This window comes from Anguilla rostrata, chromosome 1 (genome assembly GCF_018555375.3).
Source record: "Anguilla rostrata isolate EN2019 chromosome 1, ASM1855537v3, whole genome shotgun sequence".
Classification (NCBI taxonomy): domain Eukaryota; kingdom Metazoa; phylum Chordata; class Actinopteri; order Anguilliformes; family Anguillidae; genus Anguilla; species Anguilla rostrata.
The window spans coordinates 72,273,952-72,298,136 of NC_057933.1; the positions used below are offsets into that span (position 1 = coordinate 72,273,952).

Genomic DNA, 24,185 nt, shown 5'->3' on the forward strand with positions numbered 1-24,185 from the left:
TGTGCAATTGTACTTCAAAAGTCAGAGCATTTTTAAATCGGTTTGCCGGCGCGCGTACGTCCTTACGTACAGTAGCAGAGAGTGTCCTATAGGTGTGAAGCCGCATGTAGCTATGTTATAAGATGTCTGGGGAAGAAAAAAAAAGGGGGGGAGTGAGGTGTGAGACCCCCCCTCTTTCCAACACCATCTTATTTTCCTCTCCTTCAATCTCACACACCCTCCTCTATCCCTCTCTCCCACAGACGCGCACAACCACACTATATTCTACAAGAAATAATTGCTTTTGTCTGGAAGGAGCATGGGGGGAGGGATAGGGGTGCCTCTGCTCCCTCTCCCTGCGAGGGGGGTTTGTGAAGGACAACTAGTCGCTTCTCCTTCCCCCCCCCCCCCCCTTGTTCGACTTGCGGATGTCATCTGTCAAATGGAGAATGGAGAGAAGGATAGGGACAATAAACCTTGTGGTACAATTTTGGTGTCTTTGGAGAGTGAAAGAAAAAAGAAAAAATGTAAATAAAAAAAAAACATGTTGCAAATTACAATACAGTAATATCAACAACAACAACAACAACAACAACAACAACAATAATAATAATAATAATAATAATTATTATTATTATTATTATTATTATATGTTAATGTGCTATAACAAAAATTACAACAAATACTACAATTTTATCATTGCAAAAACAAATACTGGTAGTACTACTGCAATTGCAATTAATATACTGACAGAATAATTACTATTATGATCATTGTTGTTGCCATAATATGAGCAAGCAACTTAATGTTGTATTTGCCATACCTAAAACACGACAACCCAACACACTCCTTTCCAAGTACAGCGAGGTAGGGAGAGAGAAATCTAACTCAGCGCAATCGATTTTCCCGTATTGACTGCGATGTTTAGCGTATAGATTTTTCTATTTAAAAATCTATAGTGACAATAATCTTGTGTGTAAGTGCGCTGCGCGGATTGTGGCTTTATAATTGACAGCATGTAATGTACCGGTAGAAAAGGAGAAAATTACTGAGCAGGGATCTGAACCCCCGAACACTGTAACATTCTGGAATTCAGAGGACACGGCGCGAGATACAGGCTACAGTAGACTTGGCATTGGTCCTTACAACACATCCTGCCTGGGCGTACTTTTTTTTGCCTCATTTGACATATATCCCTGAGATAATGCCAAATAAAATACACGTTGCCATAATCGCAGCGCCACATTTCTCTTAAAAATAAAAAGTATAATGTTATAGTCTGTGTATTTGAATAAAGACAAATGTCGATATTAACTCCGACTGAAAGTAATCACACGCATGTGTGGTGGTGTAGATTGACATGCCCGACTAATAACGACTGGAGGACGAAAAAAGTTAATATATGCATTGCCTATAAATAAATTTCTCCTTAAAGGTGACAGATCTCCCATATTCACATATGAAGTCCGTGTAATTTGACTGCATTAAATGAATGTAGCAACTCCTAATATGGACGTCTGTGCGTGCGTTTAGAATGAACTCGCCGCGTATTGATTAGCAGAGTGTCCCTGCGATTATTAACATCAGCATTATCGAGGGTGTTTCTATCATTAATAGGAACCATTAACTCAAAAGAGGAAACCTTTTGCGGCGCCGGGGAAAAACGAATGAGAGAGAGGGGGAGGGAGCGAGGGAGGGTGGGAGAGGGGAGGAGGGAGTGAGCGAGGAAGGGGGGTGGGATGGAGGGGGGCGGGGGGAGGTGGTGGTGGTGGGGGGGGGGGGGGTAATGTGTGAGTAGTAGCGGCTTCTCTCTCGCTTCAATGTTGCGGGCAGTATAGTGCCAGAGAGCTTTAATACGGGAGGGAGTCGGGTCGAATGAGCTATTGGGGTTCCCAAATAACGGGGACAAACAGACAGACAAAAAGACACACAGACGGATGGACGGACAGATAGGCAAGTGATCCAAAAAAATAATACAGCTACGGGTTCCGCGTTCTTTTTGTTTTGTTTTCATCCTTTATTTATTTATTTGCTTTATTTATTTATTTATCGATTGATTGCGTTTTAATTACTACCTTGTGACAGAGAGGGAGGAGGAGCGAAGGCCAAGCGAGCACGTTGTGCAGCCTTACTAATTGTTTATTTATTTGTTTATTTAAATAAGATAAGATTAATTAGGTTATTTAATTGCATTTCAAACACAAATAGCTGCTTTATGTGTGCATGTGTGTATGTGAGAAAGAGCTATAGTTAAACGGCTAGAAACCAAATAAATGAACCAAAAACACAAATCCAAATAAGAACACAACAGCTGCTGGCCTTTACGCGGATGCCAGTGCGACGACATTTCGTCTTTTTATTATACATGAGATTAATAATAATAGTTTTATTTACAAGCGAAAACCAAAGCAAATCCGAGCGGAGGATGCGAAGGGGAGGCCAGCGACTGTTACGCTGACTGCTCTCACGTCTATCTCAACAGGGCAAACAGGAAAAAAAGAATAAAAAGAGAAACGAATAATAGCCTACTGTGGGAAATTAAGAAATAGCCTATATCAAACGGTTCTTCTATGGGTTGTAGCTTCCTATCTACGACGGGACCTCCGATACAGGCGAGAAACAACTACACGAACACTGATAATAATAATAATAATAATAATAATAATAATAATAATAATAATAATAATAATAATAATAATAATTACCAAAACAACATCGCTACCGTTAAAGAAAATAGGGTATCCCGACTATCCGTCTGTGTGTTAGTCTGGGCTGAGAGCGGTTATCTTTAATTACAACACACCCAAGGGACCATCGAATATATGTATTCTATACAATTTTACAACAAAAAAGACATACCGACACCAAACAGACGTCCAAAAATGTAAATACAACTAGCCTGCATAGATTTGTACGTTAGTTCGACGAATTAGGCTACTGCGAATTTTTTCAAGTTTTCGAAACCAAATATCATTCAAACGCGGTCTACCTGGAAAACAGACGAAGAAACAGAGAAGAAGGAAAACAGATCTGTGTTATTATTGCTGTAATTATTTCAAAATCAGAAGACAGAGGATCATGTTTGTTCCCTTGCCGGTGCCGTTCGTCTTTCAGAGAACTGCTTCCGACTTCAACGCCTGGCGTCTCAAGTCCCCCCTGGCTCCGCGTTCCAACTCCGGTAAGACATTTTTCCCTGTTATTCCTATCCCTGTAATTCTACCAATATCACCGCATTCTCTGTGCATTTCATTGAAATCAGCTGGAGGGAAATCGCCCCCACCTTACCACACCACTGATGCCAGTTCGTCGGTTTTTATATCCACTACAGCTGGGGAAAAAAGCAATCATCTTTCTCGTTTAGTCGATTGTATTTTCCAATCCAAATTCCCGGTGTAAATATGTGGAGAAAAATGAAATAAAATCGGGGGCACTGCTGTTTAAATATGTCTTGGAACAAAACCCACCGTTCGTTTAATCGTTTTTCGAGAACAAAACATAGGCTATAGCCTATGAGCGCTGATTTGCAGCGTTCCGTTTTTCTTATTTAGATTTTTTTTCAATATATTTTCACCCCATTTCACATATCGCTTCCTCCCATTTCTGGTTCCATCCGTATCTTCTCCTTCTCTCCCTCTCCCTCTGTCTCAGTCTCCGTCTCTCCCGAGTTAGACTCACGGCGGGCAGGGAATATTCATGCCAAGTTATCGATCCTGCGGAGATCGATTCCAGGGCCGGCGGATACAGGGAGAGAGGGGAGAGAGATTGAGAAAGGAGAACGGATGAACGGACGGAAGGGGAAACCGTGTCCCTGTTTCTTTTTATTTCTTTTACGCGGGCGCACTTTTCCTCGTGATTGTGGTTGCAGAACTGGAGAAAGGGGCTCGTGTTGTATCTATTCACTTGTTTAATGATTAATTTATTAACCATTTAATGAATTGCATTTGTCGCGGTAAGGGTCATGTGTGCACCTGAAAAGAAACGGTGGGGTCATCTGGGACAAGGCGGTTCTGTCCCGACCACAATCGGCGTTTGGTGGCAGTTTAGCTGTTTGCTTGACCGGGGGATGGAGAGAGCGAGGGAGGGCGGCAGGGAGGGGATTGCTGTCTGTGTTTCTTTGCTATTGAAGCGGAATAAATTGAGGGATTGGTGGGAGGGAAGACTGCCCCTTTCTCTCCTTTTGAAAACATCAAACGTGGTTTGTCGTAGTTACGAAGAGAGAGGGAAAACTTAAGTTCACGAGAAATACTGCTGTTCTGCGTGGTGTATGGCCACTACCGGTGTGTGTGCGCGTGCGTGCGTGCGAGCGTTTGGGTTACCTAAATAATGTCTTATTTGTTTTGTGCATGTAAGTTATATGGTTACTCCTGAATAGTGGATTGAGTGAGGATAAGGAAAGAAAGAACTTGTAGAGAAAGCAGTGCGAGGATATGACTGAGTTTACAGGCTACTGTACTTTTTAAAAATGTCAGTATGTTCTGCGTGCAGACTACAATGATGTATGACCAGTAGGCCGTATTATTCGCACGGGCACGTTCCCTTTTTGTTGTTCAATTCAAATATTCAAACTGAGTCGTGCAGACACGAGAAACTAGGCTATAGAAACTATAGGTGACTCTTAAAGAGACGCGCCTGTATAATGAGAGGGCACTCCCCCTCCCTCGCTGTCCCTCATTTTAAATTCAGTTCAGCTCAGAGAAAAATATAATGAGGATGAACGGCACGTGGTATATGTACATACTCGAAGCGTAGACATTTTAAATACGTCGGTTTGGGGGAGGGGGGCTGCTGGGATTAGAGATACAGAGTTAGGGAGAAGCGGAAAGGAAGGTGTTACCTGTGAGTATCTCTGGAGATTAGCGGGGAAGGAGACGGAGAGAGAGAGAGCGGGGGTGAGAGAGAGAGAGAGCGAGAGGGGGCGAGAGAGAGAGAGGGGAGGGGTCTGCTCGCGGCGCGGTGAGAAATGGCGAATGTCAGAGCGAGATAAAAAGCCCGTGAAACTGTGAGGGAGAATAGAAGCAGATGACAGAGTGAAAAATGAGGGAGGAAGAGTAAAACCCAGTTTGACTAGAAGAGGTGAGCGTGAGCACCAGGATTTGCACAAGCTCCGCGTTATGATTCGCTCTTCGTATGCGACGCCTTTTAATGACGGCGACTTGGAAGTATGCGATGTGTAGGCGCACACGCATCTGTTTTTGTCCCCCGATGACTCCGAAAGGCAAATTAAAGGTATCAGGGCTGGTGTGTAAAAATAATAGAAGCTGTCTTTTAAATAGACCTAAGAGAAGTAGCCTAGCTGCTGTACCAGAAATGCTATTACAGGACGGCAAAAGCACGCATAAGAAACACCCCATCAAATACAGCGACGAATAAAGCTTTCACAGTTTACTTCACGCTTACAAAATTGAAACTGTGAATAAGTCTGTTTCCTTCGTGGGCTTGTGAGTTAATTGAGAAAAAGGATTACTACGTTTCCCATAAACATTGGCAGAAATTCAGCTGTGGAATTAATTGTGTGTGCAACTTTGAGGTTTGGGAATGGTGTGCACGCTGGCAAGTGGTCAGAGATGTGGAAGTATTTTTAGGCCGTAGGTCTGAAAGAGGCCCAGTGTTTCACAGCAAAGCCTTTTAAAAAGCCTAATAGCTCCAAAGGCCAAATGGTGTGACTTTATGCAATTATGAAAAGAATGGAACATAACAACGGGTGTGGAGCCTTTCTTAGTAGAGGGCAGTTTGAAAACGATTTCACACACGCTCACGTACACGCGCGCGCGCGTACACACACATAAAACACACACACAGATGTCAGGTGTGTTTGAGAGAGTCAGGGTCACATGTGGTCTGCAACTCAAGTGCCTGATGGAGAGCAATAAACATTCCCACATTGATTTTGACTGGTGTGCAAGGCATACAGAACTCCCTAATGCATTTGTGTGTGTGTGTGTGTTACAATCAAATCATTAAAGGTGTGAAACATGAGCTGGTGTATCTAGAGCAAGGGTGTCCAATGTTATCCGAAAAGGGTCGGTGTGGGCGCAGGTTTTCGTTTTAGCCCAGTACTAAGACACCTGATTCTACTTATCGAGGTCTTGATTGAAGTCCACGATTAGTTAATTAGTTGAATCCGGTGTGGTAAGTGTTAGGCTAAAACAAAAACCTGCACCCACATCGGCCCTTTCCACATAAGACAGGACACCCCGAATCTACGGAGTAGAGAAGGCTAATCAAATCTGGCCTTCCAACGTTCGTCTGATTCTCAGCGGACAGTGGCGCAGTGGTTGAAGGAAGGGTGAAATCAGGACCTAAAAAGTCTGAAGGAATTCGATTTCTTTGAATCCAAAGAGGGACACTGGGAAAGGAAAGGAAAGGAATCCAAACCAGTGCGGGAGAACCCGACTGGTCGCTAAGAGCAGGATCGGGCACCGGGATTCGAGACTACCCTACCTGGCTTTAATACCATGTGGATGCTGCCATTACACTCCTGAGGTACAGTGTGGCGCACTGTTTCTCCAGTAGTTAAACTCGTCTGTATCATTGGGTCGCTGCACGTGTGAGGTGCAATTGTGAGCATTTCCTGTGAACTTGTAAGCATTTTAAGTCCCGCTGATGTATATAATAAGTTTGGTGTAAGTGGGTTTACTGCAAGAACTCTATTCCCTTGGTGATCTTTGGTCCATCATTTCCATATTACTGAAACTTTTGTCTCCATCCTCCCTGTACATTCAAGTAAACTTAACAGGACGTGGGTCTCTTCACCACACCTCACCCTCCTTATGACTTCCTGTACTTACGAGGACATGCATCTCTCTCTTCACCTATCTCACGTTCCTCATGAATTTGGATACTTAAGAGGACACAAGTCTCTTCACTACATTTCGCCGTCCTCGTGCACTTCTGTACTTTTAACAGGACGAGTCTCTTCACCGCATCTCACCTTGCTGGTAGATTCAGGTACGCTCACCTGGGCAGGAGAGCCTCGGCTGGGCTCTTCTGATTAGAAAGCGCTTGCATGCTCCAATCCGCGGTGGCCCAAGTGCCGGGGAGCACAGGGCCTTCTGGGAGCCGCGACATGTGTTATGCGGCTCATGCGCCACGCGTGTAGCATGTTACACGTGTTGCTCTTTGCTGGCTGGTTGCTTCCGAAGCGTCGGTGGATGTGTTGTATTTTTAATGCCATTGTGTCTGGGAGCCCGCGGTAGCTTTGCGTCGTAAGTGCTTTTGAAACGATCGCCATTAACGGATCTATAAAACTTTAATGCATTTTATAACAACTGTTAGGTTTAGCGGAGCAAGAGGGGATTGATACGGCGGAGTGGTGTTGGCTGGGGGCCTCGGAGAGAGCTCCGATTTGCTTTCCCCTCTCCGACGCGTTCGTAACCACGCCATCGAAGCGCAGTTCGGGCGAGTGTTACCGTAACGACCGAACGGCGAACGGCGTATCCGCAGCGAGAGGCCGGGGAATGTTTTATGAATACTGCAGGCTGCAGATTTATGAAGATAAATGTATCGAATTGTGTATGCCATATTGCTGCTTGTGTTGCTTGTGTGCAATGCTCATGCTTTTTTTTTACTGTTTGTGTTTTTGGACCTTTGGAATGCTCATGCATTGCGGTCAGCATTCAGGAGTTTAATGCATTTATATTATTTATTTGGGCCTCTGAGCCTGTGTGTGTGTGTACCACTGTGTTCTGTATTTTACTATTTATTTGCTTGCTTATATGGACAGTTGTGTATTAGTCTAAGTTAGTGTGTGTGTGTGGGTGTGTGTGTGTGGAAAGGGGAGTTGTGTGTGTGTGTGGAAAGGGGAGTTGTGTGTGTATAGATTGGTGCATCGGGGGGGAGTGTGCAAGTCCCAGTGCTAACATGATTGCCAATGACAAAATGTCAACCAGAGTTTGTTAGTAACATAATGGGGAATCAATAGACACAAGAAAGATGTCAATACAACATGCTTTATTGCATTAAGCTCACTCTCTCTCTTTCTCTCTTTTTCTCTCTATCTCTGTCTCTCTCTCTCTCCCTCGTTCATTTGTCTTCTGTTTTATATCGCGCACGATCCGCTCACTGGAATCCTGCTTTGAACCTAGATAGTAAACAGATATAATAAATTTAATCATAAACTATATACACAAACTGGATTACAGTGGACTGACTATGGATTACAATCCTGTGTGCAGTATTGATTTGGAGGCTGTGTGGATGGTAGACCTTAACCTGTCTACCCAGTACACCTGCACTGCTAGTGAAGCTCGCTGTGTTTCTAGAGGAGTAATCTTCTCAAAACTCCATTCATGGTTGGCTCTTATTGTCTCTATTGCTGCGTTATACATAAGCTCATCACACAAGGAGACAGAGGCCATTGGGCAAAAGCAAGCCAATCATGACGTGCTGGCCCTCGCCAAGTGTGTGTTTGTGTGTGCATGTGTGTGTATGTGTGTTTGTGTGTGCATGTGCATGCGTGTGTGCATGTGTGTGTTTGTGTGTGCATGTGTGTGTATGTGTGTTTGTGTGTGCATGTGCATGCGTGTGTGCGCGCGCGCTCATGCGTGCGTATGTGTGTGAACTTGTTCTTTTGTCGGAATGTAAGCTGTTTTGTCAGGACAGGATTGTTACCCTCTGTTTGCTGGGGATACAGCAGGAGAGGTCATTAGCAGGTTCAGTTTCTGAAGCACACAGATTCTCCCCGTGTCGCTGTAAACTAGAGTCTGCAGTATTGCAGCAGTCCTGTTCTAATGGGGGAAGTGGACCAAGTGTCATTATGGGCACACTGCTGACATAGGTGACTGTCTGAATTAAGTGACATGCATATGCTGCTGCAACAGGTTCACGATCAGTTCAGAGATGTTTTTGACAGTGCTTGGCAGCATTTTGGCTAATGACAATCTGGTGTGTGTGCATGGGTGTGTGCGTGAGTGTATACGTTTACGTATGTGTATGTTGTGTGAGAGTAAGAGAATATGTTTGTGTGTGTTTGTATACATGTACTTGTGCGTGTGCGTGTGTGTGTGTGTGTTTGTGAGTGAGTGAATGTTTGTGAGCTTGTGTGCGTGTGGGTGTGTTTGTGTGTATGTGCGTGCGAGTGTGTTGATGTGGACGGATGGGTGTATTAATGCTGAAGAACCCCTTTGGCCTCATTAACACAATAAGTGGTATTGAGTTTCTCCCTGTGAGAAATGAGCAGAAATTCCATTCTCCCTCGTCTACTATTACTGCCAATTACTGCCACAACACACAGATAAACATGCTCCCAGAAACAAGCCTGCACACACATGCACGCCTACGCATGCATGCACACACACACACACACACACATACACGCACACACGCACATACTTACACACACGCATACACACACACACACACAAGCACACACACTCGCCATGCACTCTGTCAGTTTCTTCCATATTCCTTTGGTTTGGCTTTTAAGCTTGGCTAAACTCTAAGTCACTGCGTGGAGTCTTCACGCTGAACCAAAAGCAAATGCTGCAAGAATCCATATATCCGCTTTCCGTATCGGAGCCAGTGAATGATATTCCGGGATCATCTTTCCCAGCCCTTATCTTAAGTCCAGCCATTATGCGTATGAAAAGATCAGCCCGATTCCGTCGCTAGCTCTTTGAGGCTCAGAAACTGCAGTATTTATTTACAGCCCAGTCCCAGACTCATCGCATCAGTACTGCCCACACCGGTGTGGTTAAGCGACCACAGAAACACTGTCCAGCATTATTTCCAATCAGAGCCCTTGTGAACAGGCCCCACTTAATCAGCCCTCTCCAACCACACCCCACCCCCCCAGTCCACGCCCCACCCCCCACCGGGGCAATCCAGGCACTTAATCAACACCTCAGCGAAGCGCGGTGTGTCTGCTTCACCCTGGTCGGCGTGCTGTTGTCAGGTGGGCTGTAGCACAGGCCAGGGTGTTCAGGGACCAGTGTTCAGGACCAGCGAGGGGGTCAGCGCCCGTCGTCCGCGCTCTCTCTGCCCTCACTCGCCTGGGCCATGTTCCGGCACGTTCCACTCCCTTCTCAGCCCTTAAAGTGGTCAGGCGATCACTGCCTCAGTTAAAACAGTTTAATTAGTTCAGGCGATGGTTATATTCTTGGAGGTGGAAAGTCCAGGGGTCAGGAAGTAAAAGTCCTGCCACTGAAGTGTGTTTCTTCCGCCCATGAACTCAGCCAGCTGATTTTTGTAATGAGTTCTGAAATATTGCGCTACTGAACAAATCCAGGTGATTGGAACAAAATCCTGGGGAGAACTTTTACTTCCTGTCCCTGGAAATTTTCCACCTCTGGTTATTCTGTTACAGTAATACTGCTGTTCGTCTGAAGGGAGCGGCAAAACCGGCAGGAGTTTAAGTCTGAAAGCAGGACTAGCCTCACGTGCCAGCTGTGCTCCAGATCTGTGGGCACGAGTCTGCAATCCTCCGCAAACACGGGTTCGAACAGAGAATTAATAAGTGTATTTAGTAAGTGTACTTAAGTATAAACTTAAATACTTGTTGACAGTTTTTTTTAAACACATGGACACATTTCTTGACGGCGTAGGTATTCCGTTTTTTCACTCCACTGTTTTATGTTGCGTTCCCGTTGTGGCGAGTATATTTTCTTATTAAACGTTGACAATGCGAGCATTTCTTCTTTTGCCACTACCAGGTTTTCTCTTTTCAGCTGGACAATATTTTGGCCTTGGCTTGGCAATATCAGTTCAGACGAAGGTGGCGGAACGCTCAGCCCAACTGTCACGTGCAGTTTTCCTTTTGTGTCGTCCTTTCAACTTGATTGTGATTGACTTTCTTCAGCGTTTTTGTGTGTGTGTGCGCACGTGTGTGTGTGCACCCATGTGTCCAAGTGTTGGTACATTTAGATAATAAAAAAGAGTAATAAAACTAACCAGTTTGATTAGGTTCCCCCCCCCTCCCCCCTCCCCCTCGGTGCAGGCAGTTTAGTAGGTGTCTAAATCAGGGGTCCCCCTTCTCCATTTCATTTAGCTGATAAGATTTATGGAAATGAAGGGGTCCTATTAACCTCTGGGACCCTCCGTCCGTCCTTCAGTCTGCCTGCGTGAATGTGCAGCCGGGCCGTGCGTGTGTGTGTTTTTTTCCCGTCCGGCTTTATGAGAAATGGACGTGGCGGCGCAGCGCGAGCGCACATGTACATGCGTGAATGGGAAGCGCCGAGCACAATGGCAGGTGACAATGGAGCGGCCGGGGGGCCGTCCCTCGCGTGCTTTTTTAATAAATCTGAGTGCTCCGCCACTCAGGGCTGTTCTGCTGGGCTTTCAAAACCCAGCGCACCGTCCACCCTCTCTCTCACACACACACACACACACACACACACACACACACACCCGCAACACGCCCAGGCGGTCACAACAACATGCACACACACACACACACACCCGCAACACGCCCAGGCGGTCACAACAACATGCACACACACACACACTCGCAACACGCCCAGGCATAACACAACAACATGCGCACGCACCCACAAACACGTGCGCCCGCACATACACACGCTGTGCCTGTTTAGTGGGAGAGAAAACGGTCTTTGATGTTTTTATCCTCCTTTTCTGTACTCCTTCTTCATTCCCCCTCTTCTTTTCTCTCCCTCCCTCTTGCTCTCCTTTTCTCTGGGATAACCCTGCTGGAGGGCTTGGCCCTGAAATGAAATTAGTCTGTTGTAGACCCCCTTCCCCACCCCTTCTCCCCTTCCCCCCTCCAGCTCTCTCCCTCCCTCCCTCCCCCAGCGCAGTCCCTCTCCCTCTCTCCTCCTCTCTCTCTCTCTCGCTCCCCCAGCAAAGTCTTCTCTTTAACCTTTCTGTACTGGATATGAATCTGTTAGCATGTCTCTCTTTCCCTCTCTCTCTCTCTCTCTCATTCTCCCCCTCCCTATCCCTCTCTCTCTCTCTCCCCCTCTCCCCCTCTCTCTCTCTCTCTCTCTATCCCGGCCGCTCAGGCTTCTGTTGTTTTATCTTCCGCCACACTGACCAGGTATTGGCACATCAAACAACGCTTTTTCATTTATTTATTTATTTTTTTTTTAAGGAAAACCCTTTAGAAAATACTGCATTAATGTAATCCTGTTTCCTGCCCCTCCATCCCACACTGACACACTCTGCACAGGAGTGGCAGAGATTAGCTCCTAAGATGGGCGTTGGATGTGGAGGTTGATATGGCTTTGCATTAAGTGGTAAGCGGTCCCAGGCTCAGGAATATTGTTGGCCAGGTGTCACATTTGCATCAGTGGATTATATCCACGTCTACATTCGGGGGGTTTAAAGATGCAATTTAAGATATCGAATTATTGAAATTCACATGGGCTGGAGGAGTGCTTTTCTCTTTTTTTCTTTCAGTGAGGCGGACTGGCAGTGCAGTTGCACATTGTTTCAATATAAAATAAATGAGTTCCCAAGCTACAATCATGGGGGGTGGGGTGGGTGGGGGGGGGGGATTGAGAAAAGCACTTTCAACACCTTAAACCCTGAAGCACGTTTGCAATATTGGATTTTTGAATCCGGAGTGTATGTGAGAGCAGGAGAGATGGGCTCCATTTTTATCCCGATCCGAAGGAAATGGTTGGACCTGGGCTCATCTCCCGAGGTGGTGGGCGTCCGCAGAACTGGGTCATGTGACCACGGCGGGTCTTTTTTAGCGAGGGGTCGTGGGGCACCGGCGTGCACGGGGACGGGCCCGTAGTGGGACGGCCCCGTTGAAGTGGGTCACAGGTCACGGGTCACGTCTCGATGAAGGGGAGGAAAGAGCCGCTCACCGGACAGGAAGTGCCCGACAGGAAGTGCCCGTGCGGCGGCGGCGGTGGGGCCGGGCTCCGTTGTGCTGGGTCTGGAGGCCTTTCACTCTCCCTGCACCTGTACCTGCAGGATGTGCTCTCACACTGAGGCAGCAGCGGCACGAGCGAAGCAGGTGTCTTACCTGAGAGCGCAGAGGCGAAACGCGAAGAGAAGAGGACGCGAGGGTTGGTTATTTACACTCGTCCGTTGGCTGATGTCATGCGACAGTCTTGGAAATGGCTTCCCTGTTGTTGGAACATGTCAGAGTCCTGTCTCAGGGCAGCTCGATTACACTCCACCTGGAATCCTGTCCTATCTTGTGGTGAGAACAGGTAGAACCTGTAGATTAGAGGTACTTCAGTGAGGCCAGAGATGTTTCTGCTCTACCAAGACTCTCACCTTAGCACTCACAGGAGACTTACAGTAACGCCCACAGGGCACTCACAGGAGTCTCACAGTAACACTCACTGGACACTCACAGGAGACTTACAGTAACACTCACAGGAGACTCACAGTAACACCCACAGGGCATTCACAGGAGTCTCACAGTAACACCCACAGGAGTCTCACAGTAACACCCACAGGACACTCACAGTAACACCCACAGGACACTCACAAGAGTCTCACAGTAACGCCCACAGGGCACTCACAGGAGACTCACAGTAACGCCCACAGGGCACTCACAGGAGTCTCACAGTAACGCCCACAGGACACTCACAAGAGTCTCACAGTAACGCCCACAGGGCACTCACAGGAGACTCACAGTAACGCCCACAGGGCACTCACAGGAGACTCACAGTAACGCCCACAGGGCACTCACAGGAGACTCACAGTAACGCCCACAGGACACTCACAAGAGTCTCACAGTAACGCCCACAGGGCACTCACAGGAGACTCACAGTAACGCCCACAGGGCACTCACAGGAGTCTCACAGTAACGCCCACAGGACACTCACAAGAGTCTCACAGTAACGCCCACAGGGCACTCACAGGAGACTCACAGTAACGCCCACAGGGCACTCACAGGAGACTCACAGTAACGCCCACAGGGCACTCACAGGAGACTCACAGTAACGCCCACAGGGCACTCACAGGAGTCTCACAGTAACACCCACAGGACACCCACAGGAGTCTCACAGTAACACCCACAGGACACCCACAGGAGACTCACAGTAACACCCACAGGGCACTCACAGGACAGTCACAATGGAATCAGTGCGAGCACTTCTCTCGTCTTTGGAATGCTGTGTGACATGGCTGCGTGTGATGAAATTTTGAGTTTGTCCTCGCGTGCAGATTAATTTCAGCTCAATGTGAAGTGACGCTGTTTAGTTCTCTTCATTCCTTCATTCAAATGAAGACTCGTGTTCTGTCCATTCTTCAGTAATTACGGGGTTCAATCTGTGCACTCTCAGAAAACTGGATTCCTTGGCTTGTCTCCACAGCGGATCCCTTCTTAGTTCATTGCGGAACCCTCAATGGTTGGTGTGAAAAGTGTGAAAGCTCCCAGATGGAACCATTTCGCCTGGCAAAGAACCCTGAATTAGATAGGATTCCTCTGTGGATCCTTCTGTAATCCTTTCTTCTGAGAGTGTAAATTCGGCCATTTTGAGATGCCAAGATTTAGAAATGCCAAGTTATAAATATTGCCATTTAGTGGTTTTAACGTGTTTTAAGTAGTCATTTCATGTGTTCTTATCTGTTGTGTGGCAAAATAGCAAAGCAAGGACCATATCTATGTTAAAAGCGCATTTAAAAAAACCATCTAATAGAACCCTATAATGGTAAGGTCTCGAGTTTGTGTGGATCACAGTTAACCCTCCAGGAAATGTGTAATTTTGGTAAATTTAAGGATATTCTGAATGTGTAGAGCCAGAAGCAGTTACTATACTTCTGTTTGTGGTGACACTGTGAGTAGTCTGGCTAATCTATTGTTTCATTGCCAGTATTTCAGCCTTAACTTCACCAGTATGTTTCCTCAAATATAAGCCTCAGCTAATTGAAGCTATATATGGTATATGTTGGCTTTTTTTTGGTTCCTCGTACCACAAAAGTGTAGATACTGTCTCACCCATTCAGCCATCAGTGCATTTGGTCGCTTATTCTGGTCACTTCGCTTGTGCCGTTGATTTTTTAAAAATCAAAATAACAATAGCGATTACGTTCACAGAGCAATTTCGGGTTGGGTTTGTGCTTTGTGCGTTTCGGAATTTCCTCGAATGAGGAACAGTGTCTCATGGTAATGAGGACCGCGGAAGCAACAGGGAGCCGGTAGCTCTGCTCGTTCACCAGCCTTGCCTGGCTCTGTAACGAGAGAGAGAGAGAGAGAGAGAGAGAGAGAGAGAGAGGGGGAAGAAAGAGAGAGAGAATTTTGCTGTCAGTGTGTAGCTGTTAAATTAGCCATTGTTCACTATTGTTTTCTGTCACCTCTGCATTGGCAACAATTAAACCCCTTCAAATAAAAAAATGTGTGTGTGTGTGTGTGTGTGCATGCATGTGTGTGAGAGAGAGAGACAGAGAGAATGAGAGAGATTTGAAAGTCGTTTATTTAACGTTGTACTATACCCAGTGCACGATATAAAAACTACACAAGTCTTACTAGAAACCAAACAAGGAAAACACACAAAAAAAAACACACACACACAAAAAAAGGAGACAATAAGCTCAAGTTTTGGTCAACATGTTAGTGCGAGTTCCCTGGCACTTCACACAGCGTTGCGTTAATCACCAGTTTGCGCAAAACTCCGGAAGGCTGCCGTTCATTCGGCGAATAGAAAAAACTCTTTCTCTGCTTTACCACAGAGATGATCAGTGGCTCCGGCGCTGCTACACAGCGCTGAGATCCACGCTGTTCAGCTCCATGGGTCTTTAACATGGCCAGTGTTGCTCGACAAAAACAAAATGAATCAAAGTGCAGCATTTTGTGTGTGTGTGTGTGTGCGCATTTATTTTACCCCTAACATAAAAAACTGTTCTGTGTTGATAGAGATAGGAAGAGGGAGAGAGAGAGGGAGAGAGAGAGAGAGAGAGGGAGAGAGAGAGAGAGAGAGAGAGAGAGAGAGAGGCAAACTCCCTGTACAAAGGTTTAACAGGCCCCCACCCCTTTGTCTCTGTGTGCGCGTTTTGGGAGGGGGGGGGGGGAGTGGGGCAGGGGGTGACTCCATGACCCCTCTCTCTCCCCTTTGCTTCTCTGTCGCGTCGTCCGTTTGTTTTTTTTTTACTGCACGCTTCCCTTTGCTTTTTTTCATGCTCTTTCTCTCCCTCCTCCTCCGGCTCGGCTCGGCATGGCCGGGCCTTCATTGGGACCGGCCGCGGTCATTACGGACCGCACAATGCCGCGGATGAAAGCGGGAGCGCGGGGAGGGACTCCTAAACCGATGTCCGAGCAGAGAGGCGGCGCGTAGAGGAGTCCGTGATTATAAAGGGATAGCAAGAGGCCCGGGAAATCAAAGGGCCCAAAGAATGTTGCTGGCTCTTTTTTTTCTTTTTCTTTCTTTTTTTTTTTATAAAAAAAAATGGAGCAAAACAGACCAAATTGAGAGCAGGCGACCCCTCCCCCGCCCCCCCCCCCCTCCTCCATATTTCCAATTGGCCACATGCTGCCTTGAGTGACGGGTCTAATCATCAGTCAAATTATAATGGAGGGAGAGAGCCGGGCGGAGAGAACATGAGAAAGACGGAGAGAGGGCATGGGAGGATACAAAATTTGAAGGGGGGGGGAGCTGATGAAATTAACAAGTTTGATCTGAGGCAGGTGGAACACGATGAACGAGTGTACAGTGCCTCACGACTATTTGCTAGTGAGCACAAGTATTAATATTGTATTATGTGTGTGTGTTTGTGTGTGTGTGTGTGTTGTATAAATCGAGCATTGTTCACTCTGCTTGTGGATGGACACCATAATGCATTGTAGGGGTGATATTCTCTCACAGCGGCTGGATGTAGCATTACCCACATTTTTACTGTTGTTTTGCAACATCTTTACGTAACGGGCCCGAACGTATTAATCCGCAAGGCTACAGAGCCTGCAGAAGTATAATTCTTTAATTAATCCGTTCGGTCTCGCTCAATTAGGGAGTTCTCGCTAATTATGAGAAGCAACTCTGCTTTCGTTCTCTCCCAGCGCCTCGGCCTCATTAGCAGTTTGTGTGGCAGGTGGGTTTCTCTGTCCTCGCTGATATGTGGTCTCCATCGCAAATCCCCCTCGCCGTGCCGCGTTGAGTCGGCCGGACGTACACGATAAATTAGAGGGAAGATTACGGAGGCGGACCCGAGGCGTCCTGATGAGGTTTCCTTCGGCCGCGCGCAGCCGATGCTCCTCCGTCAGCCGGCCGGTCGCCGTCTCGCGAATGCCGAAGGAGGGGATGCTTCATTCCGAGAAATTAAGAGAAAACGTCCCGTGAAAATGGAGCGGAATGGATGCGATTACGCACAAATTTGTGTAAGATTATTTTAAACGAACGGGGGTCGAGCGCACGCGCACCTTGAGCATCGGCGAAGGGCCGCTCTTAAAAACTCAAATTTAATGCTCGAATTCCGAAATTCGGCCCGATATTCAGTGATGTGTGCGTTGTGGTCGTCTCCTTAACCATTCAAGGGAGGCAAATTCTGACCAATCAGAGATGAGCAAAAGGAAGGAGAAGCGGGTGAATGTGTACCGCGCACATATCTCAGCGTTAGCGCGCTGCGGCGGCTGTGTGGAGGTGTGTACCGCGCACATATCTCAGCGTTAGCGCGCTGCGGCGGCTGTGTGGAGGTGTGTACCGCGCACGTATCTCAGCGTTAAGTGCTCGACTGATTGTACCGCGATATTCAGCGATGTGTGCGTGTGTGGTGTCCCGCTAATCTCATTAAGGGAGGCAATTCCGACACAATCAGAGATAGCGGAACGAGAGCGGTGTGAGGTGTGCACCGCGCACATATCTCAGCGTTAGCGCGCTGCGGCGGCTGTGTGGAGGTGTGTACCGCGCACATATCTCAGCGTTAGCGCGCTGCGGCGGCTGTGTGGAGGTGTGTACCGCGCACATATCTCAGCGTTAGCGCGCTGCGGCGGCTGTGTGGAGGTGTGTACCGCGCACATATCTCAGCGTTAGCGCGCTGCGGCGGCTGTGTGGAGGTGTGTCACCGCGCACAGTATCTCAGCGTTAGCGCGCTGCGGCGGCTGTGTGGAGGTGTGCACCGCGCACGTATCTCAGCGTTAGCGCGCTGCGGCGGCTGTGTGGAGGTGTGTACCGCGCACGTATCTCAGCGTTAGCGCGCTGCGGCGGCTGTGTGGAGGTGTGCACCGCGCACGTATCTCAGCGTTAGCGCGCTGCGGCGGCTGTGTGGAGGTGTGTACCGCGCACGTATCTCAGCGTTAGCGCGCTGCGGCGGCTGTGTGGAGGTGACCTTTCCTCTGCCGCCATTAAAGCGGCAGCATCGCCTGCTTATTTAGGGGACCTGGGGTAATACCGGCAAGATGGCACAACAACAACTCAGCACAGGAGCTCCTGAGGTAAACTAGTCAGAGGTCTGCTGGAAAAAGAACACTCACTGGGGGGGGGGGGGCAATGGAGGGGGGGGGCAGGCCATATTGTATGGCGGGAGCATAACAGGACAAGAGGAGCATTCACCGAATTCGGCGTCAGAGGGTTAGTGCTGAGGGTACAGTACGCTCGCCCTGCTGTTTCTCCTCCGCTGTCCTCCCTCCGTCTCTCGCCCTCCTTCCTCCTCTTCTCGGACGTGGTGTGATGGAGTGATTATTAAGGAGATGCTCCTGTGTTCAATGACAGTTGATGAAGTCTGCCTTTGTCTGTCTGCTCTGCCCTGTCACAGCTCGGACACTGCTTATAGCAAAATCAATACTGACAGAGGGAGAGAGAGAGAGAGAGAGGGAGAGAGTGAGAGAGAGGGAGAGAGAGAGAGAGAGAGAGAGGGGAGAATGGGGAAGAGAGTGAGAAAGAGGGGGGAGAGAGAGAGGGAGAATGGGGAAGAGAAGGAGAAAGCGAGAGAGGGAGAATGGGGAAGAGAGTGAGAGAGAGGGGGGGAGAGAGAGAGAGGGAGAATGGGGAAGAGTGAGTGAGAGAGATAATGAGGTAGAAGACAGACTAGAAAGAGTGAAGGAGAGAGGAAGAAAAGATGACTGGGGAAGGGGAAGAGAAAGAAAGTCAGGAGTGCAGGTAGAGGAGAGAGAGAGAAAGAAAGAAAGAAAGAGAGAGAGATGTGGCGGAGGAGTATTAAAAAGGAAGATCAAAGCGGGCCGTGGCATGAGAAAGTTCAGGGGAGTAATTGCAGACTGTGACGCACAGGGCGCTGCGCGGGGGGGAGAGGCGCTGCCGCTCGCTTCAGCTGCCCGGCTCTGCAACGAGAGACGCAACAGTGATGAAACCTACACCTGGCGCGCTTGCACGCTAACGCGCGCGCCCCCGGGCACAGCGGCAGGATGCGGTGCCGCGTCCGCGCCGTCTAATCTCAGACGCACTCAGGGCCGCGCTCACGCACGGATCTCCGGGCCCAGAGACGCGATGCAATTATCCGCTATTTGCGGGCGGTAATGTCAGGAGCGGCTCTCGCGGTGATGTCACTGCGAGATGCCTGAGGTGGGCGCTAGCGTTAGCATCGACTGCTGCGATGCCATTTGCGGCGACTACAAAGGCTGTTTGTTTAAATTAGGCAGATATTATTGAGCTGAGTGAAATGATATAATAATAATAATAATAATAATAATAATAATAATTTTCCACCACGATCATCAGTTAATATAAGCGCATATCCTTTTTTGTGTAATACCAGGGGGCAGTTTAAGCCCAAATCCCAGCCAAATCATCCCTTTCTGAGAGCGGACGAACTAGACATCGCCAATTATAGTGGTGAAAAACTGCAATGGAAAACTCAAAAAGTTCTGAAAACGCATTAATACTCATGGAGGAATAAACGCTTATTTAAGTTCTTATTTAAGTCTGTTTGCTCCCTCCGGCTGTTCTTGTTTTCTTCTTTCTTTTTGTTTTTTATCTGCTTTTTTGCTCACTGTTGAATGCTGACTATCGGGATCTGTCACTTTCAATATTCTTATCGTAAAACAGGGAGTCTGAAAACTAAAGTGATGTAGTAAATTGAACGGTACACCTGTGATAGTGATGCATGTGGAAATAAAACAAAAGCGGACGTTCAGGGGAACACTGTAACCTTGCAGAGCTTTCTTAACACATTGCTCAACGTTCGGGAACTGGATTCAATAATCATTCGTCTGTGGCTTCGACTTGCGCTTGAATGGGAAAGCAGCTGTCAATGCAAATGTGGTTTTTCCATTAAAACTGGAGTTTGCTGAGCTCGATATTTGCATTTAGCTGTGGTTCATGTTTACGGGCAAAATGTCGGTTGAATCCAGAACTGCACGTCTGTAATTCAGCACGCTTTCACGTCGGCTCTGTTTCCAGATACAGGACAGAATGCTATCGAGTCATTTGTGTCTTAGGGGTCGGCACCGTCTGAAGATTCGCAAAAAATAAGTAATAGAAACGTGCAACAATTGCACGACTGCCGTTGATTGGAATCATCTTCACGGCCGGGGAAGGTCCTGCAGTTGACCTGTGGGCGTGGGAAGCAGGCGTGCGGTAACTGGTCCAGTCAGCCTCCAGGAATTGCATCCCGGTTCCACAGCGACCATATCTGCAAAGATGCAACGTTACACTGTACGATCGATGGGTCACATCGCCCTGTGGTAATCAGCGATATTGTGTCCATCTGAAACGCTGTCGATAATCCGACGCATTAGGTGGTAATAACCACGCGATTACCGTTTGAGCAGAGGAGGCAGACGTCGCGGTTGACCATTTCGGCCGCAGTGCCGGACGCGCGGGTATCAATGGCAGTTAAAAAACGTTAGGAGGGAATATCAATGCGCAGCTATCAGCGGTGTGTGTGTATGAGTGCAGCCACCGTCTCCTGGGGCAGGCTGCTAGTTAGGGAGGGGTGGGGGGGGGTGTGTGTGTGTGAGAGACCCAGCTGGGAAATGAGAAATGACCCCCCCCCCCCCACCATCACCCCCCCCCTTTTGCTTTATCCTCCCCTCAGGAAAGAAGGAGGGAGAGGGGGAGGGAGGGAGCAGGGAGAGGCAGAGGGATGGGGAGAGAGAGAAGGGGACAGATAGAAGCATTAAAATTCATGGCTTTTTTTATTTTCCGTGCCGAAAATCAATAGTGTTTACTATGAATGAGGTGAACGCTGGACAACAGCAGTGCCGGCGGGAGGGAATGGGGGGATGGGGGGATGGGGAGGGAGGGCAGGAGGGTGATGGAGAGGAAGAGAGGCAGGCAGGGAGGGTGGGGTGGGGTGGGGGTGACTTTATTACCGGAGGCAGAGTCACTAGGGGCCAAGGTTAAAGACTGGGCTGGGTGGGGGCAGGGGGAGAGAGAGAGAGGGAGAGAGAAGGGGAGAGAGAGAGAGGGGGAAAGATAGGGAGAGGGAGAGAGGGAGAGAGAGGGAGGGAAAGGGAGAGAGAGAGAGAGGGAGGGAGAAGGGGAGAGAGAGAGAGGGAGGGAGAGGGAGAGAGGGAGAGAGAGGGAGGGAGAGGGAGAGAGAGAGAGAGGGAGGGAGAGGGAGAGAGAGAGAGAGGGAGAGAGGGAGGGAGGGAGAGGCAGGGAGGGAGAGAGAGAGAGAGAGATAGAGGGTGAGAGAGGGAGAGAGAGGGAGAGAGAGAGAGAGAGAGAGAGAGGGAGAGAGAGAGAGAGGGAGGGAGAGGGGTAGACGGAGCTCAGGCATGACCGGTGATATGACGCCTCGCGGCGCTCTGTTTCCCTGGCGGGGTCACCGGCGGCAGAAAGCTGCTGCGTTCCGTGGCCGGCAGGCGCGGCCGTAAGCTCCGCCCATCCGTGCGGCCCGCCGTCCGACCGGGCCGGCGAACCCCGTCCTCCCGAAACCAGACGCCCTCGGTCCGAAACGCTGCAGGACTCGCAAACGGGCTTGCATTTGGACGGGGGGGTGGAGGTGGGGGTGGGGGAGGAGCTAACTGGATTACTCCCGCCCCTTCTGCAGTAATGCATGCGCTGGAATGTCTCTCTCCTTCATTTCCTGTTCGGTCTTATCGGGAGGGGGGCATTGGGGGGGGGTATTGGGGGGGGGGTATGGGGGGGGTTATCGAGACGTTCTTCGGCCCTATTGGGTGGGAGACGGTTCTCCGATGGGGATTAATACCGAGCTGCGTGGTTCGGCTGATAAAAATTCAGATAAACTGATGAATAATGGAGAGGCCGGGCGGTGCGGGCCGGGATCGGACTGCAGGCTGGCGTGCGGCTAGCGGTACGGGAGGAATAGCCGCGCGCGTTTAAATTAGCATACATTTACACCTGAAATCCCCTCTGAAGGCCCAGAAATGGAAAATGCCTTTGCGTGCGCCTTATGCACCCATCACAGGATTTGTCTCGCAACTTAATTTTAAAAATGTTCATTTAAAAAAATCTTATCATTTGTACTGTTGTTCATTCTTGCCGTGTGCAGTAAGAATAGACTTTCTTTTTTCCTTCAAACTCTTTTCTGTTTTCTAAATCTGTTTGTTTTCTGATATTTCACTGAAGGTCAAGCTGTTTCATCGAGTTTATTTTATTTATTTTTTTGAGTTGCTGAAGCACATCGGTGTGTATGAATGTGTGAATGAGCTGATTCCTTCTGCTTGACTCTGTGTGTGTGTATGTGTGTGTGTGTGTATTTGTGTTTGTGAGTGTGTGTGCGTGTGCGTGTGTGTGTGTGTGTGTGTGTGTGCTTCCGTGCATGTGTGTGTGTATGTGTGTGTCTGCGTTGCGTGTGTATATATGTGTGTAGGTGTGAGTGCGTGTGTGTGTTAGTGTGTGAGTTTACTGAACACCATGTTCGGGGTGTTGTGGTGGTGTTCAGGCGTGCTCAGAGGGCAGGAGGGCGTGTGCAGCGGTGGCAGTGAGCGGGAGGGTGAGGCGGAGCGTCTGAGCACAAACGCCGGTTTGGCGGCGGGCCAGGGCATCAATAAACCAAACTGGAGTTTGAGAGCCAGTGAGTGCTGTTTAACTTCCATCTCTTCCCCGGGCCCAGCGGCACTTACAGGGTTCTGCGGCGGGGGGGGGGGGGGGGGGGGCGCTCGACCGGAAGGGGACGGCGGCGGAGACGGCCCTGATGGATCCGCGGTGGGGCTCGGTCGAGAGCGCGCGCGTTAGCATATATGCAGCGGGGCCACCGGCGGCTTGCGCTCTCTTGAGTAGCACCTCCTACAGAAAGGGCATCAGCCTGCTCTGTGCGCCACTGTGATTCACAGCAGGGACGCCAATAACCATGCCTGCAATATACAGGGACAATATCTCCTCTCCTTTCTCCCTCTCTCCCCTCCCTTTCTCTCTCTCTCTCTCTCTCTCTCTCACTAGCACATTGCCTTTACCTTCACCATTCTATCAACCTTCGCTCTCATTCTCCCTTCTTTACCCTCACGCTCCCCCTCCTCCCCCCCCCCCCCCCACCCCCACCACCAGCTCGTCTGTTCCCTTAGTGACTGTTTCCAAGGCGCCCATTCCCAGGGGCTGGGGGAGGGGACTTGTGATGTCACGCATGCATAACGATACACCTGTAATCTGCGCCTCTCTCTCGCTCTCTCCCTCTCTCTCTCTCTCTCTCTCTCTCCCCCTCTCTCCCTTCCTTGTGTCCATTGCTCATGTTTCCCTCCTGCTTTTATTCATTTTCTTCTTCCTCTGCCTGCCTTAATTCCTTTCTTTCTTCTGCACATTCTCTCATTCTTTTTTTTCTTTCCATCATCAAACCATCCCGCTACCATTATTCAAATTTAAATAATTATAATCATTGTTACAGCAGGAATATTTGCTTTATCAAGCAAAGCAACATGCAAAAGCACTGTACAGTGAAACATTCACATTTAATCAACATATCATGCCTTGTTTCTAACAAGAATATTATTTACCTCATTTCATAATTCTCACTACCCACACCTTGAGTTCCCCCTTATTGCTGTCCAGTGGAACCTTCCTGCTCCACCGCCTGTCTCCACCACCCAAATCGTGGGGGAAGTTTTGTCTATGGGTACCTGTCTGTGATATTTTTGTGATTTCTCCTGGGAGACCAAACCCTCAGACCTCCTCTCCGCCCCCCCGTCCCCCCCCCCTGCCCCCGCCCCTCCCTGAAGTGTGCCCATGCCCAGCTGGAATGGAGCCGGAACTGGACCCTGGTTCCCTCCCTTCAGGACAGGAGGATTAGCCGGGCGGGGGGCGGGGGGGGGGGGGAGGTCGGTCGGCTCGGCTCGGCGGGCCGTCGGGGGCGCGGGGCGGGGCCAGCGTTTCAGCGCAGCAGCGGGACCCTTCCTCTCCATTCACTTAGCCGCTGAAGCTCTGCCGGGCTTTTGTCCCACTTTTTTGTAGATTAAAGTCCGGAGGGGGGCCCCCACACCTAGCGCCCAAAATCTACTTTACTCA

The 24,185-nt window shown here is 48.9% G+C and overlaps 1 protein-coding gene across 2 annotated transcripts in view; it reads left to right on the forward strand.

Annotated features, from left to right (window-relative positions):
- The first annotated feature begins 1,899 nt into the window (after nucleotides 1–1,899).
- Nucleotides 1,900–24,185, forward strand: part of pou2f2b (POU class 2 homeobox 2b) — a 63,254-nt gene continuing 40,968 nt past the window's right edge. For both annotated transcript variants that reach the window (XM_064298292.1, XM_064298318.1), the window contains exon 1: nucleotides 1,900–3,157. In XM_064298292.1, the coding sequence (XP_064154362.1) occupies nucleotides 3,058–3,157 (100 nt within the window). In that variant the 5' untranslated portion in view covers nucleotides 1,900–3,057. The remainder of the gene's footprint in view (nucleotides 3,158–24,185) is intronic.